This window comes from Coregonus lavaretus (assembly GCF_964263955.1).
Source record: "Coregonus lavaretus genome assembly, chromosome: 1".
NCBI classification, from domain to species: domain Eukaryota; kingdom Metazoa; phylum Chordata; class Actinopteri; order Salmoniformes; family Salmonidae; genus Coregonus; species Coregonus lavaretus.
In genome coordinates, this window is record NC_139988.1 from 22,536,281 (window position 1) to 22,554,623 (window position 18,343).

The 18,343-nt window shown below is 43.4% G+C and overlaps 1 protein-coding gene across 2 annotated transcripts in view; it reads left to right on the forward strand.

The window, feature by feature from the left end:
- Positions 1-18,343, forward strand: part of LOC311130156 (cholesterol transporter ABCA5-like) — a 94,204-nt gene that overhangs the window by 24,602 nt on the left and 51,259 nt on the right. For both annotated transcript variants that reach the window (XM_084162844.1, XM_084162845.1), the window contains exons 6-10: positions 103-332; positions 755-896; positions 16,862-17,050; positions 17,525-17,672; positions 17,835-18,012. In XM_084162844.1, the coding sequence (XP_084018970.1) occupies positions 103-332; positions 755-896; positions 16,862-17,050; positions 17,525-17,672; positions 17,835-18,012 (887 nt within the window). The remainder of the gene's footprint in view (positions 1-102; positions 333-754; positions 897-16,861; positions 17,051-17,524; positions 17,673-17,834; positions 18,013-18,343) is intronic.

Consider the following 18,343-nt stretch of genomic DNA (forward strand, 5'->3'; position numbering starts at 1 on the left):
TATTTCAGCTCATGAAACATGGGACCAACACTTTACATGTTGTGTTTATATTTTTGTTCAGTGTATATTAAAGCTTGATCCCTGCCTGTGTCCTGTGTTCAGATGCAGACCAAGCGGTCGGTGTGGAGTGAGATGGACCACCTGCGTGTGGTGATGATGGGCCAGCCAGGGTCAGTTGAGGTCCAGAAGTTCCCCCACGCCCTCATCTCCATCTACCTGGTGCTGGCCTTCACACCCTTCATCACCTTCCTCATCGTCAACGTGGCAGCAGAGAAGGAACACAGGCTCAAAGACACCATGACCATGATGGGTCTCTACGACTCTGCCTTCTGGTGAGGAGAAACAGAGATTGTGCGTGCGTGTGTGTGTGTGTGTGTGGCACAGGCTCAAAGACACCATGACCATGATGGGCCTGTACGAGTCTGCCTTCTGGTCAGTAGGATGATTTATGTTTGTTAAAGTAACTGCTGTTTACATTTATACTAAATGACACAAATGTAAATGTTTATCTGCTTTGTATTGCCATATAGAACCTCCAATAGTTAACTGACTCAATGATGGAGGCTGGCGTACCATGTGCAATGCTAGGGTGTTAAAGAAATAAAATTAAAGAAATGTTGATTTGCCCATGTTATTAAGGTTTTTACATCATCCCACATAAGTGTCTTAGGGGAGGATTTTTATGTCATTTATGTTGTTATGACGTCTGCTTTTCTTTCTCTATGAAGATGTGTGTGTGTTGATGTTTCAACAGGCTATCGTGGGGCCTGCTGTATGCAGCTCTGGTCACCACCATGTCCATCCTCATGTCCATCATCGCTACCTACACAGCCCTCTTCCCCAACAGTGACTTCATCATCATCTTCCTCCTCATCTTCCTCTACGGCATCTCCTCTGTGAGTACCTCTAATGAGCCCTGGTTGGTTCATGACATGCCATTTACTGTGTGTTCGATGAAACCCCTGAAACAGAGAAGACTAGAGGTGATGTTCAGACTGTTCTAAAAGATAATATAATAATATATATACAGGTAACTCCAAAAATAAAGGAAACACCAACATAAAGTGTCTTAATAGGGCGTTGGGCCACAATGAGCCAGAACAGCTTCAATGCACCTTGGCAAATCAAATCAAATCAAATCAAATTTTATTGGTCACATGCGCCGAATACAACAGGTGCAGACATTACAGTGAAATGCTTACTTACAGCCCTTAACCAACAGTGCATTTATTTTAAACAAAAAAGTAAGAATAAAACAACAACAAAAAAGTGTTGAGAAAAAAAGAGCAGAAGTAAAAAATAAAGTGACAGTAGGGAGGCTATATATACAATAGAATAAAGTGACAGTAGGGAGGCTATATATACAGGGGGGTACCGTTGCATAGTCAATGTGCGGGGGCACCGGCTAGTTGAGGTAATATGTGCATGTGGGTAGAGTTAAAGTGACTATGCATAAATACTTAACAGAGTAGCAGCAGCGTAAAAGGGATGGGGTGGGGGGGCAGTGCAAATAGTCCGGGTAGCCATGATTAGCTGTTCAGGAGTCTTATGGCTTGGGGGTAGAAGCTGTTGAGAAGTCTTTTGGACCTAGACTTGGCACTCCGGTACCGCTTGCCGTGCGGTAGCAGAGAGAACAGTCTATGACTAGGGTGACTGGAGTCTTTGACAATTTTGAGGGCCTTCCTCTGACACCGCCTGGTATAGAGGTCCTGGATGGCAGGGAGCTTTGCCCCAGTGATGTACTGGGCCGTACGCACTACCCTCTGTAGTGCCTTGCGGTCAGAGGCCAAGCAGTTGCCATACCAGGCGGTGATGCAACCAGTCAGGATGCTCTCGATGGTGCAGCTGTAGAATTTTTTGAGGATCTGAGGACCCATGCCAAATCTTTTTAGTCTCCTGAGGGGGAATAGGCTTTGTCGTGCCCTCTTCACGACTGTCTTGGTGTGTTTGGACCATGATAGTTCGTTGGTGATGTGGACACCAAGGAACTTGAAGCTCTCAACCTGTTCCACTACAGCCCCGTCGATGAGAATGGGGGCGTGCTCAGTCCTCTTTTTTTTCCTGTAGTCCACAATCATCTCCTTTGTCTTGGTCACGTTGAGGGAGAGGTTGTTGTCCTGGCACCACACGGCCAGATCTCTGACCTCCTCCCTATAGGCTGTCTCATCGTTGTCGGTGATCAGGCCTACCACTGTTGTGTCGTCGGCAAACTTAATGATGGTGTTGGAGTCGTGCCTGGCCATGCAGTCATGGGTGAACAGAGAGTACAGGAGGGGACTGAGCACGCACCCCTGAGGGGCCCCCGTGTTGAGGATCAGTGTGGCAGATGTGTTGTTACCTACCCTTACCACCTGGGGGCGGCCCGTCAGGAAGTCCAGGATCCAGTTGCAGAGGGAGGTGTTTAGTCCCAGGATCCTTAGCTTAGTGATGAGCTTTGAGGGCACTATGGTGTTGAATGCTGAGCTGTAGTCAATGAATAGCATTCTCACGTAGGTGTTCCTCTTGTCCAGGTGGGAAAGGGCAGTGTGGAGTGCGATAGAGATTGCATCATCTGTGGATCTGTTGGGGCGGTATGCAAATTGGAGTGGGTCTAGGGTTTCTGGGATTATGCTGTTGATGTGAGCCATGACCAGTCTTTCAAAGCACTTCATGGCTACAGACGTCAGTGCCACGGGTCGGTAGTCATTTAGGCAGGTTATCTTAGAGTTCTTGGGCACGGGGACTATGGTGGTCTGCTTGAAACATGTTGGTATTACAGACTCAGTCAGGGACATGTTGAAAATGTCAGTGAAGACACTTGCCAGTTGGTCAGCACATGCTCGGAGTACACGTCCTGGTAATCCGTCTGGCCCTGCGGCCTTGTGAATGTTGACCTGCTTAAAAGTCTTACTCACATCGGCTACGGAGAGCGTGATCACATAGTCGTCCGGAACAGCTGGTGCTCTCATGCATGCTTCAGTGTTGCTTGCCTCGAAGCGAGCATAGAAGTGGTTTAGCTTGTCTGGTAGGCTTGTGTCACTGGGCAGCTCGCGGCTGTGCTTCCCTTTGTAGTCTGTAATAGTTTTCAAGCCCTGCCACATCCGACGAGCGTCATAGATTAGGCATAGATTCTACAAGTGTCTGGAACTCTATTTGTTGGATGCGACACCATTCTTCCACAAGAAATTCCATCATTTGGTGTTTTGTTGATGGTGGTGGAAAATGCTGTCTCAGGCGCTGCTCCAGAATCTCCCATAGGTGAAAACATGACACATGGGACCAACACTTTACATATTGTGTTTATATATTTGTTCAGTGTGTATATATATGTGTGTGTGTGTGTGTATATATATGTGTGTATATATATATATATATATATATATATATATATATATATATATATATATATATATATATATATATATATATATATATATATATATATATATATATTTTTTTTTTATATATTTTTTTTTATATACAGTGGGGAAAAAAAGTATTCAGTCAGCCACCAATTGTGCAAGTTCTGCCACTTAAAAAGATGAGAGAGGCCTGTAATTTTCATCATAGGTACACGTCAACTATGACAGACAAAATGAGAAAAAAAATCCAGAAAATCACATTGTAGGATTTTTAATGAATTTATTTGCAAATTATGGTGAAAATAAGTATTTGGTCAATAACAAAAGTTTCTCAATACTTTGTTATATACCCTTTGTTGGCAATGACACAGGTCAAACGTTTTCTGTAAGTCTTCACAAGGTTTTCACACACTGTTGCTGGTATTTTGGCCCATTCCTCCATGCAGATCTCCTCTAGAGCAGTGATGTTTTGGGGCTGTCGCTGGGCAACACGGACTTTCAACTCCCTCCAAAGATTTTCTATGGGGTTGAGATCTGGAGACTGGCTAGGCCACTCCAGGACCTTGAAATGCTTCTTACGAAGCCACTCCTTCGTTGCCCGGGCGGTGTGTTTGGGATCATTGTCATGCTGAAAGACCCAGCCACGTTTCATCTTCAATGCCCTTGCTGATGGAAGGAGGTTTTCACTCAAAATCTCACGATACATGGCCCCATTCATTCTTTCCTTTACACGGATCAGTCGTCCTGGTCCCTTTGCAGAAAAACAGCCCCAAAGCATGATGTTTCCACCCCCATGCTTCACAGTAGGTATGGTGTTCTTTGGATTCAACTCAGCATTCTTTGTCCTCCAAACACGACGAGTTGAGTTTTTACCAAGAAGTTATATTTTGGTTTCATCTGACCATATGACATTCTCCCAATCCTCTTCTGGATCATCCAAATGCACTCTAGCAAACTTCAGACGGGCCTGGACATGTACTGGCTTAAGCAGGGGGACACGTCTAGCACTGCAGGATTTGAGTCCCTGGCGGCGTAGTGTGTTACTGATGGTAGGCTTTGTTACTTTGGTCCCAGCTCTCTGCAGGTCATTCACTAGGTCCCCCCGTGTGGTTCTGGGATTTTTGCTCACCGTTCTTGTGATCATTTTGACCCCACGGGGTGAGATCTTGCGTGGAGCCCCAGATCGAGGGAGATTATCAGTGGTCTTGTATGTCTTCCATTTCCTAATAATTGCTCTCACAGTTGATTTCTTCAAACCAAGCTGCTTACCTATTGCAGATTCAGTCTTCCCAGCCTGGTGCAGGTCTACAATTTTGTTTCTGGTGTCCTTTGACAGCTCTTTGGTCTTGGCCATAGTGGAGTTTGGAGTGTGACTGTTTGAGGTTGTGGACAGGTGTCTTTTATACTGATAACAAGTTCAAACAGGTGCCATTAATACAGGTAACGAGTGGAGGACAGAGGAGCCTCTTAAAGAAGAAGTTACAGGTCTGTGAGAGCCAGAAATCTTGCTTGTTTGTAGGTGACCAAATACTTATTTTCCACCATAATTTGCAAATAAATTCATTAAAAATCCTACAATGTGATTTTCTGGATTTTTTTTCCTCAATTTGTCTGTCATAGTTGACGTGTACCTATGATGAAAATTACAGGCTTCTCTCATCTTTTTAAGTGGGAGAATTTGCACAATTGGTGGCTGACTAAATACTTTTTTTCCCCACTGTATATATATATATATATATATACACTGCTCAAAAAAATTAAGGGAACACTAAAACAACACATCCTAGATCTGAATGAATGAAATAATCTTATTAAATACTTTTTTTCTTTACATAGTTGAATGTGCTGACAACAAAATCACACAAAAATTATCAATGGAAATCAAATTTATCAACCCATGGAGGTCTGGATTTGGAGTCACCCTCAAAATTAAAGTGGAAAACCACTTCACCCATGGGGCGGCGCACAATTGGCCCAGCGTCGTCCAGGGTAGGGGAGGGAATGGCCGGCAGGGATGTAGCTCTGTTGGTAGAGCATGGCGTTTGCAACGCCAGGGTTGTGGGTTCGATTCCCACGGGGGGCCAGTATGAAAAAAAGAATGTATGCACTCACTAACTGTAAGTCGCTCTGGATAAGAGCGTCTGCTAAATGACTAAAAACAAAAACAAACAAAACACACTACAGGCTGATCCAACTTTTATGTAATGTCCTTAAAACAAGTCAAAATGAGGCTCAGGAGTGTGTGTGGCCTCCACGTGCCTGTATGACCTCCCTACAACGCCTGGGCATGCTCCTGATGAGGTGGCGGATGGTCTCCTGAGGGATCTCCTCCTAGACCTGGACTAAAGCATCCGCCAACTCCTTGACAGTCTGTGGTGCAACGTGGCGTTGGTGGATGGAGCGAGACATGATGTCCCAGATGTGCTCAATTGGATTCAGGTCTGGGGAACGGACGGGCCAGTCCATAGCATCAATGCCTTCCTCTTGCAGGAACTGCTGACACACTCCAGCCACATGAGGTCTAGCATTGTCTTGCATTAGGAGGAACCCAGGGCCAACCGCACCGGCATATGGTCTCACAAGGGGTCTGAGGATCTCATCTCGGTACCTAATGGCAGTCAGGCTACCTCTGGCGAGCACATGGAGGGCTGTGCGGCCCCCCAAAGAAATGCCACCCCACACCATGACTGACCCACCGCCAAACCGGTCATGCTGGAGGATGTTGCAGGCAGCAGAACGTTCTCCACGGCGTCTCCAGACTCTGTCACGTCTGTCACATGCTCAGTGTGAACCTGCTTTCATCTGTGAAGAGCACAGGGCACCAGTGGCGAATTTGCCAATCTTGGTGTTCTCTGGCAAATGCCAAACGTCCTGCACGGTGTTGGGCTGTAAGCACAACCCCCACCTGTGGACGTCGGGCCCTCATACCACCCTCATGGAGTCTGTTTCTGACCGTTTGAGCAGACACATGCACATTTGTGGCCTGCTGGAGGTCATTTTTGCAGGGCTCTGGCAGTGCTCCTCCTGCTCCTCCTTGCACAAAGGCGGAGGTAGCGGTCCTGCTGCTGGGTTGTTGCCCTCCTCCACGTCTCCTGATGTACTGGCCTGTCTCCTGGTAGCGCCTCCATGCTCTGGACACTACGCTGACAGACACAGCAAACCTTCTTGCCACAGCTCGCATTGATGTGCCATCGTGGATGAGCTGCACTACCTGAGCCACTTGTGTGGGTTGTAGACTCTGTCTCATGCTACCACTAGAGTGAAAGCACCGCCAGCATTCAAAAGTGACCAAAACATCAGCCAGGAAGCATAGGAACTGATAAGTGGTCTGTGGTCACCACCTGCAAAACCAGTCCTTTATTGGGGGTGTCTTGCTAATTGCCTATAATTTCCACCTGTTGTCTATTCCATTTGCACAACAGCATGTGAAATGTATTGTCAATCAGTGTTGCTTCCTAAGTGTACAGTTTGATTTCACAGAAGTGTGATTGACTTGGCGTTACATTGTGTTGTTTAAGTGTTCCCTTTATTTTTTTGAGCAGTGTATGTATGTATATATATATGTATATGTATATGTGTGTGTGTATATATATATATATATATGTATATATGTATGTGTGTGTGTGTGTGTGTATATATATATATATATATATATATATATATATATACATACAGTGGGGAGAACAAGTATTTGATACACTGCCGATTTTGCAGGTTTTCCTACTTACAAAGCAGGTAGAGGTCTGTATTTTTTATCATAGGTACACTTCAACTGTGAGAGACGGAATCTAAAACAAAAATCCAGAAAATCACATTGTATGATTTTTAAGTAATTCATTTGCATTTTATTGCATGACATAAGTATTTGATACATCAGAAAAGCAGAACTTAATATTTGGTACAGAAACCTTTGTTTGCGATTACAGAGATCATACGTTTCCTGTAGGTCTTGACCAGGTTTGCACACACTGCAGCAGGGATATTGGCCCACTCCTCCATACAAACCTCCAGATCCTTCAGGTTTCGGGGCTGTCGCTGGGCAATACGGACTTTCATCTCCCTCCAAAGATGTTCTATTGGGTTCAGGTCTGGAGACTTGCTAGGCCACTCCAGGACCTTGAGATGCTTCTTACGGAGCCACTCCTTAGTTGCCCTGGCTGTGTGTTTCTGGTCATTGTCATGCTGGAAGACCCAGCCATGACCCATCTTCAATGCTCTTACTGAGGGAAGGAGGTTGTTGGCCAAGATCTCGCGATACATGGCCCCATCCATCCTCCCCTCAATACGGTGCAGTCGTCCTGTCCCCTTTGCAGAAAAGCATCCCCAAAGAATTACGTTTCCACCTCCATGCTTCACGGTTGGGATGGTGTTCTTGGGGTTGTACTCATCCTTCTTCTTCCTCCAAACACGGCGAGTGGAGTTTAGACCAAAAAGCTCTATTTTTGTCTCATCAGACCACATGACCTTCTCCCATTCCTCCTCTGGATCATCCAGATGGTCATTGGCAAACTTCAGACGGGCCTGGACATGCGCTGGCTTGAGCAGGGGGACCTTGCATGCGCTGCAGGATTTTAATCCATGACGGCGTAGTGTGTTACTAATGGTTTTCTTTGAGACTGTGGTCCCAGCTCTCTTCAGGTCATTGACCAGGTCCTGCCGTGTAGTTCTGGGCTGATCCCTCACCTTCCTCGTGATCATTGATGCCCCACGAGGTGAGATCTTGCATGGAGGCCCATCCCGAGGGTGATTGACCGTCATCTTGAACTTGTTCCATTTTCTAATAATTGCACCAACAGTTGTTGCCTTCTCACCAAGCTGCTTGCCTATTGTCCTGTAACCCATCCCAGCCTTGTGCAGGTCTACAATTGTATCCCTGATGTCCTTACACAGCTCTCTGGTCTTGGCCATTGTGGAGAGGTTGGAGTCTGTTTGATTGAGTGTGTGGACAGGTGTCTTTTATACAGGTAACGAGTTCAAACAGGTGCAGTTAATACAGGTAATGAGTGGAGAACAGGAGGGCTTCTTAAAGAAAAACTAACAGGTCTGTGAGAGCCGGAATTCTTACTGGTTGGTAGGTGATCAAATACTTATGTCATGCAATAAAATGCAAATGAATTACTTAAAAATCATACAATGTGATTTTCTGGATTTTTGTTTTAGATTCTGTCTCTCACAGTTGAAGTGTACCTATGATAAAAATTACAGACCTCTACATGCTTTGTAAGTAGGAAAACCTGCAAAATCGGCAGTGTATCAAATACTTGTTCTCCCCACTGTATATATATACAGTGAGGGAAAAAAGTATTTGATCCCCTGCTGATTTTGTACGTTTACCCACTGACAAAGACATGATCAGTCTATAGTTTTAATGGTAGGTTTATTTGAACAGTGAAAGACAGAATAACAACAAAAAAATCCAGAAAAACGCATGTCAAATTTTTTATGAATTGATTTGCATTTTAATGAGGGAAATAAGTATTTGACCCCTCTGCAAAACATGATTTAGTACTTGGTGGCAAAACCCTTGTTGGCAATCACAGAGGTCAGACGTTTCTTGTAGTTGGCCACCAGGTTTGCACACATCTCAGGAGGGATTTTGTCCCACTTCTCTTTGCAGATCTTCTCCAAGTCATTAAGGTTTCGAGGCTGACGTTTGGCAACTCGAACCTTCAGCTCCCTCCACAGATTTTCAATGGGATTAAGGTCTGGAGACTGACTAGGCCACTCCAGGACCTTAATGTGATTATTCTTGAGCCACTCCTTTGTTGCCTTGGCTGTGTGTTTTGGGTCATTGTCATGCTGGAATACCCATCCATGACCCATTTTCAATGCCCTGGCTGAGGGAAGGAGGATCTCACCCAAGATTTGACGGTACATGGCCCCGTCCATCATCCCTTTGATGTGGTGAAGTTGTCCTGTCCCCTTAGCAGAAAAACACCCCCAAAGCATAATGTTCCCACCTCCATGTTTGACGGTGGGGATGGTGTTCTTGGGGTCATAGGCAGCATTCCTCCTCCTCCAAACAGGGCGAGTTGAGTTGATGCCAAAGAGCTCGATATATGTCTCATCTGACCACAACACTTTCACCCAGTTCTCCTCTGAATCATTCAGATGTTCATTGGCAAACTTCAGACGGGCATGTATATGTGCTTTCTTGAGCAGGGGGACCTTGCGGGCGCTGCATGATTTCAGTCCTTCACGGCGTAGTGTGTTACCAATTGTTTTCTTGGTGACTATGGTCCCAGCTGCCTTGAGATCATTGACAAGATCCTCCCGTGTACTTTTGGGCTGATTCCTCACCGTTCTCATGATCATTGCAACTCATTGCAACAAGGTGAGATCTTGCATGGAGCCCCAGGCCGAGGAAGATTGACAGTTCTTTTGTGTTTCTTCCATTTGCAAATAATCGCACCAACTGTTGTCAAGCTGCTTGGCGATGGTCTTGTAGCCCATTCCAGCCTTGTGTAGGTCTACAATCTTGTACCTGACATCCTTGGAGAGCTCTTTGGTCTTGGCCATGGTGGAGAGTTTGGAATCTGATTGATTGATTGCTTCTGTGGACAGGTGTTTTTTTATACAGGTAACAAACTGAGATCAGGAGCACTCCCTTTAAGAGTGTGCTCCTAATCTCAGCTCGTTACCTGTATAAAAGACACCTGGGAGCCAGAAATCTTTCTGATTGAGAGGGGGTCAAATACTTATTTCCCTCATTAAAATGCAAATCAATTTCTAACATTTTTGACATGCGTTTTTCTGGATTGTTTTTGTAGTTATTCTGTCACTCACTGTTCAAATAAACCTACCATAAAAATTATAGACTGATCATTTCTTTGTCAGTGGGTAAACGTACAAAATCAGCAGGGGATCAAATATTTTTTTCCCTCACTATATATATATATATATATATATATATATATATATATATATATATATATATATATATATATATATATATATATATATATATATATATATATATATATATATATATATATACATATACACACACAGTGGGGGGAAAAAAGTATTTAGTCAGCCACCAATTGTGCAAGTTCTCCCACTTAAAAAGATGAGGCCTGTAATTTTCATCATAGGTACACGTCAAATATGACAGACAAAATTAGGGAAATAAATCCAGAAAATCACATTGTAGGATTTTTTATTAATTTATTTGCAAATTATGGTGGAAAATAAGTATTTGGTCAATAACAAAAGTTTCTCAATACTTTGTTATATACCCTTTGTTGGCAATGACACAGGTCAAACGTTTTCTGTAAGTCTTCACAAGGTTTTCACACACTTTTGCTGGTATTTTGGCCCATTCCTCCATGCAGATCTCCTCTAGAGCAGTGATGTTTTGGGGCTGTCGCTGGGCAACACGGACTTTCAACTCCCTCCAAAGATTTTCTATGGGGTTGAGATCTGGAGGCTGGCTAGGCCACTCCAGGACCTTGAAATGCTTCTTACGAGGCCACTCCTTCGTTGCCCGGGCGGTGTGTTTGGGATCATTGTCATGCTGAAAGACCCAGCCACGTTTCATCTTCAATGCCCTTGCTGATGGAAGGAGGTTTTCACTCAAAATCTCACGATACATGGCCCCATTCATTCTTTCCTTTACACGGATCAGTCGTCCTGGTCCCTTTGCAGAAAAACAGCCCCAAAGCATGATGTTTCCACCCCCATGCTTCACAGTAGGTATGGTGTTCTTTGGATGCAACTCAGCATTCTTTGTCCTCCAAACATGACGAGTTGAGTTTTTACCAAAATGTTATACTTTGGTTTCATCTGACCATATGACATTCTCCCAATCCTCTTCTGGATCATCCAAATGCACTCTAGCAAACTTCAGACGGGCCTGGACATGTACTGGCTTAAGCAGGGGGACACGTCTGGCACTGCAGGATTTGAGTCCCTGGCGGCGTAGTGTGTTACTGATGGTAGGCTTTGTTACTTTGGTCCCAGCTCTCTGCAGGTCATTCACTAGGTCCCCCCGTGTGGTTCTGGGATTTTTGCTCACCGTTCTTGTGATCATTTTGACCCCACGGGGTGAGATCTTGCGTGGAGCCCCAGATCGAGGGAGATTATCAGTGGTCTTGTATGTCTTCCATTTCCTAATAATTGCTCCCACAGTTGATTTCTTCAAACCAAGCTGCTTACCTATTGCAGATTCAGTCTTCCCAGCCTGGTGCAGGTCTACAATTTTGTTTCTGGTGTCCTTTGACAGCTCTTTGGTCTTGGCCATAGTGGAGTTTGGAGTGTGACTGTTTGAGGTTGTGGACAGGTTTTTTTTTATACTGATAACAAGTTCAAACAGGTGCCATTAATACAGGTAACGAGTGGAGGACAGAGGAGCCTCTTAAAGAAGAAGTTACATGTCTGTGAGAGCCAGAAATCTTGCTTGTTTGTAGATGACCAAAAACTTATATTCCACCATAATTTGCAAATAAATTCATTAAAAATCCTACAATGTGATTTTCTGGATTATTTTTCCTCAATTTGTCTTTCATAGGTACACGTCAACTATGATGAAAATTACAGGCCTCTCTCATCTTTTTAAGTGGGAGAACTTGCACAATTGGTGGCTGACTAAAAACTTTTTTTCCCCACTGTATACTACCAGTCAAAAGTTTGGACAAACCTACTCATTCCAAACCATCTCAATTGGGTTGAGGTCGGGGGATTGTGGAGGCCAGGTCATCTGATGCAGCACTCCATCACTCTCCTTCTTGGTCAAATAGCCCTTACACAGCCTGGAGGTGTGTTTTTGGTCATTGTCCTGTTGAAAAACAAATGATAGTCCCACTAAGCGCAAACCAGATGGGATGGCGTATTGCTGTAGAATGCTGTGGTAGCCATGCTGGTTAAGTGTGCCTTGAATTCTAAATAAATCACAGACAGTGTCACAAACCTCCTTCTCCATGCTTTTGGTGGGAAATACACATGCCGAGATCATCCGTTCACCCACACCCCGTCTCACAAAGACACGGTGGTTGGAACCCAAAATCTCCAATTTGGATTCCAGACCAAAGGACAACTTTCCACCGGTCTAATGTCCATTGCTCATGTTTCTTGGCACAAGCAGGTCTCTTCATCATATTGATGTCCTTTAGTAGTGGTGTCTTTGCACCTATTCGACCATGAAGGCCTGATTCACACAGTCCCCTTTGAACAGTTGATGTTGAGATGTGTCTGTGACTTGAACTCTGTGAAGCATTTATTTGGACTGCAATTTCTGAGGCTGGTAACTCTAATGAACTTATCCTCTTCAGCAGAGGTAACTCTGGGTCTTCCATTCCTATGGCGGTCCTCATGAGAGCCAGTTTCATCATAGCGCTTGATGGTCTTTGCGACTGCACGTGAAGAAACTTTCAAAGTTCTTGAAATGTTCCGTATTGACTGACCTTTATGTCTTAAAGTAATGATGGACCATCGTTTCTCTTTGTTTATTTGAGCTGTTCTTGCCATAATATGGACTTGGTCTTTTACCAAATAGGGCTATCTTCTCTATACCCCCCTACCTTGTCACAACACAACTGATTGGCTCAAACGCATTAAGAAGGAAAGAAATTCCACAAATGAACTTTTAAGAAGGCACACCTGTTAATTGAATTGCATTCCAGGTGACTACCTCATGAAGCTGGTTGAGAGAATGCCAAGAGTGTGCAAAGCTGTCATCAAGGCAAAGGGTGGCTATTTGAAGAATCTCAAATATAAAATATATTTGGATTTGTTTAACACTTTTTTGGTTACTACATGATTCTATATGTGTTATTTCATAGTTTTGATGTCTTCACTATTATTCTACAATGTAGAAAATATGAAAAATAAAGAAAAACACTTGAATGAGTAGGTGTGTCCAAACTTTCGACTGGTACTGTATATTTTAAATTTTTAAATTTTGAGTCATTTAGCAGACGCTCTTATCCAGAGCGACTTACCTTTACTGAGTGCATACATTTTTCATACTGGCCCCCCGTGGGAATCGAACCCACAACCCTGGCGTTGCAAGCGCCATGCTCTACCAACTGAGATAAACTGACACACATACACTCACACATATATAGATATATATATATATATATATATATATATATATATATATATATATATATATATATATATATATATATATATATATATATATATACACATACATACATACATACATACATACAGTGGGGAGAACAAGTATTTGATACACTGCCGATTTTGCAGGTTTTCCTACTTACAAAGCATGTAGAGGTCTGTAATTTTTATCATAGGTACACTTCAACTGTGAGAAACGGAATCTAAAACAAAAATCCAGAAAATCACATTTGTATGATTTTTAAGTAATTAATTTGCATTTTATTGCATGACATAAGTATTTGATCACCTACCAACCAGTAAGAAGTCCGGCTCTCACAGACCTGTTAGTTTTTCTTTAAGAAGCCCTCCTGTTCTCCACTCATTACCTGTATTAACTGCACCTGTTTGAACTCGTTACCTGTATAAAAGACACCTGTCCACACACTCAATCAAACAGACTATGTTACAGCCTTATTCTAAAATTGATTAAATAGTTTTTTTCCCTCATCAATTTACACACAATACCACATAATGACAAAGCAAAATCAGGTTTTTAGATTTTTTTGCAAATTTAGAATAATAAGAAAAAACTGAAATATAACATTTACATACGTATTCAAACCCTTTACTCAGTATTTTGTTGAAGCACCGTTGCAGCGATTACAGCCTTGAGTCTTCTTGGGTAAGACACTACAAGCTTGGCACACCTGTATTTGGGGATTTTCTCCCATTCTTCTTTGCAGATCCTCTCAAACTCTGTCAGGTTGGATGGGGAACGTCGCTGCACAACTATTTTCAGGTTTCCACAGAGATGTTTGATCGGGTTCAAGTCCAGGCTCTGGCTGGGCCACTCAAGGACATTCGGAGTCTTGTTCCGAAGGTACTCCTGCGTTGTCTTGGCTGTGTGCTTAGGGTTGTTGTCCTGCTGGAAGGTGAAACTTCGCCCCAGTCTGTTGTCCTGAGCGCTCTGGAGCAGGTTTTCATCAAGGATTTCTCTGTACTTTGCTCCATTCATCTTTCCCTCGATACTGACTAGTCTCCCAGTCCCTGCCGCTGAAAAACATCCCCACAGCATGATGCTGCCACCACCATGCTTCACCGTAGGGATGGTGCCAGGTTTCCTCCAGATGTGACGCTTGGTATTCAGGCCAAAGAGTTCAATCTTGGTTTCATCAGACCAGAGAATCTTGTTTCTCATGGTCTGAGAGTCCTTAAGGTGCCTTTTGGCAAACTCCAAGTGGGCTGTCATGTGCCTTTTACTGAGGAGTGGCTTCCGTCTGGCCACTCTACCATAAAGGCCTAATTGGTTGAGTGCTGCAGAGATGGTTGTCCTTTTCGAAGGTTCTCCCATCTCCACAGAGGAGCTCTGTCAGAGTGACCATCGGGTTCTTGGTCACCTCCCTGACCGAGGCCCTTCTCCCCCTAATGCTCAGTTTGGCCAGGCGGCCAGCTCTAGAAAGAGTCTTGGTTGTTCCAAACTTCTTCCATTTAAGAATAATGGAGGCCACTGTGTTCTTGGGGCCCTTCAATGCTGCAGACATTTTTTGGTACCCTTCCCCAGATCTGTGCCTCGACACAATCCTGTCTCGGAGCTCTATGGACAATTCCTTCAACCTCATGGCTTGGTTTTTGCTCTGACATGCAATGTCAATTGTGGGACCTTATATAGACAGGTGTGTGCCTTTCCAAGTCATGTCCAAACAATTAAATGTACCACAGGTGGACTCCAATCAAGTTGTAGAGACATCTCAAGGATGATCAATGGAAACAGGATGCACCTGTGCTCAATTTCGAGTCTCATAGCAAAGGGTCTGAATACTTATATAAATCATTTATTTATTTATTTAATATTTTTTCTAAAGACCTGTTTTCGCTTTGTCGTTATGGGGTGTTGTGTGTAGATTGATGAAAAATAATCTCTGTACCCCACACATACAATTATCTGTAAGGTCCCTCAGTCGAGCAGTGAATTTCAAACACATATTCAACCACAAATACAAGGAATGTTTTCCAATGCCTCGTAAAGAAGGACACCTATTGGTAGATGGGTTAAAAAAAAACTAAGCAGACATTGAATATCCCTTTGATCATGGTGAAGTTATTAATTACACTTTGGATGTTGTGTCAATACACCCAATCACTACAAAGATACAGGCGTCATTGTTAACTCAGTTGCCGGAGTGATAGGAGAAAACTGAGGATGGATCAACAACGTTGTAGTTACTCCACAATACTAACAAATGACAGAGTGAAAAGAAGGAAGCCTGTACATAATTAAAATATTCAAAAACATGCATCCTATAAGGCACTAAAGTAAAACTTTCAAAAGAAATTGCAAAGAAATTAACTTTATGTCCTGAATACAAAGCGTTATGTTTGGGGCAAATCCAACACATCACTGAGTACCACTCTTCATATTTTCAAGCATGGTGGTGGCTGCATCATGTTATGGGTATGCTTGTCATCGGCAAGGACTAGGGAGTTTTTGTAAGGATAAAAATAAATGGAATAGAGCTAAGCACAGGCAAAATCCTAGAGGAAAACCTGGTTCAGTCTGCTTTCAAACAGACACTGGGAGACATTCACTTTTCAGCAGGAAAATCACCTATAACACCTAAAAGTTGCTTATCAATACGACATTGAATGTTCCTGAGTGTCCTAGTTACAGTTTTGACTTAAATCATCTTGAAAATCTATGGCAAGACATGAAAATACTGTCTAGCAATGATCAACAATCAACTTCACAGAGCTTGAAGAATTAAAAAAACTATAATGTGCAAATATTGTGAAATCCAGGTGAGGAAAGCTCTTAGAGACTTACCCAGAAAGATTCACAGCTGTACTCGCTGCCAAAGGTGATTCTAACATGTATTGACTCAGGGGTGTGAATACTTATGTAAATGAATATTTCTGTATTTCATTTTCAATAAATTTGCAAACATAAAAAAAAAAAACATGTCACTTTGTCATCATGGGGTATTGTGTGTAGATGGGTGAGAGAATAAAAAAATAAAATGTATTTTCAATTCAGGCTGTAACACAACAGAATAACTTGAGGGGTAAGAATACTTTCTGAAGGCACTGTATATATATTTAGATTTAGCAGACGCTTTTATGTGCGTGGCAGAGGAAAGATGTCCAAAGAAAAAGTGAGAAGTTTTAAGGCCAAGATTTCTATTTAATGTGCCATGTGTGTCACGGATTAGACTTGAGATTGACTTCCTAATTTCAGTTACCATAGGATGTTGTTAACCTTTAACTCCCCTCTACCAATAGATATGACGCTGCATTGGGTTGACTTTCTTTGGCTGTGACAGGCCATAATAAAGGGATAGTTCACTTTTTTTAAGTGTAGGTTATTTTTTACTTACCTAGAATGTTATCGTTTCCATCCGATTTCAGACCTCAAAGTGAACTACCCTTTTAAACTCTTCTCTTTTATCCTTCCCCAGATCTTCTTCTCCTTCATGCTGACCCCTCTGTTTAAGAAGCCTAAGTTTGCCAGTACGGTGGGCTCAATGCTGACTGTGGTGTTCGGCTGCCTGTCCCTGTTCACTGTCCTGATGAAGGACTTTCCCCAGCCGCTGGTCTGGGTTCTCTGTCTGCTGTCCCCCAGCGCATTCTCCATCGGCATCGCCCAGGTAACCAACACAGTCAACACCCGTGTCGTGTTCATTCAGCACCAAACTGGAGAAAAGGGACCGAAACAGGGAGCGACTAACTGGACTTGGCCAATAGAAGCGCACATTTTCTGTTGCGAAACGGTGCAAAGTTTGGTAACAGAATCATAGAACAAACAGCACAAACCGTCATTCTGTTACCAAACTTTGCATCTGCAAATCTGTTCTTAAAGTAAATGTGTTTTTGTACAATTTTCTGTGGAAATTGTTACAAGTAATCCTTGTGTATAAAGTGTATGGTTTGTTTAATTTGTAATCATTGGTTTTTGTTTGACATACATTTTAAAGTGGAAAAACCGGACTCACAGCATCAGCCTGTTACCGTGGAATTGCCCAACATTTTATTGTCAATGTTGTCCAGGACAAAGTGTGCAATGTTTACAGAGACCACCCCCATGTAATACAGCTATTCTGTTCTATTCTCTTTGTGTCGAGGTGGTGTACCTGGAGGCCCAGGGGGACGGAGCTGTGTTCTCTACCCTGGCCAACGGCCCCCATCCCCTCTACGCCCCCCTTCTCATGCTGGTCCTGGACTGTATACTCTACCTGCTGCTGGCTGTCTACCTGGACCAGGTCCTACCAGGTACTGTTTTGACTTCTCCTCTCTTCTCAACACATGAAGGAAGTATTGATTTCATTTAACCTTTACTCATACAGCTTGGTCTTGATTGAGATTTATTTTTTTCAAGAGAGACCTGTCTATTTACCACAAATGACCTTCCATATTTCTGTATCCTTCGTCCAGGTGAGTTTGGCATGCGGCGCTCCCTGGTCTACTTCCTAAAGCCGTCCTATTGGTCCAAGCGCAGTAAGCGCTACGTCGAGGTGAGCTCTGTGTGCGAGACGGAGGTGAACGGGGCCCCAGGAGTGGATGAGTCTGTGGAGCCCGTCTCTCCGGAGTTCAGGGGGAAAGAAGCCATCCGGTAAGAGCCTCCCCTTTATACCCTTTCCACACTACTGATCTAAGCCAAGCTGTACTGAGCTGGCCTGGTTACGCATCCACCATAGTTGCTTGAAGCGTCCTGTCCAATGGGTGTAGTTGTACATGAAGCTGCCTCACGCTCGGACAAGGCTACTTACTTTACCTCTATAGTTGCTTGAACCATGCTGGAAAGGACAATGTGAAGGGAACACAGTAAGGTTCGGGCCGGCCCTATAGTGTGAATCAGTGCCTGACTGTCCCTGTTAGATAAAAGCAACATTCCCTTCACGTCAGTTCTGATGGTGCCTGATATGAAATGTTTTGGTGCAGAT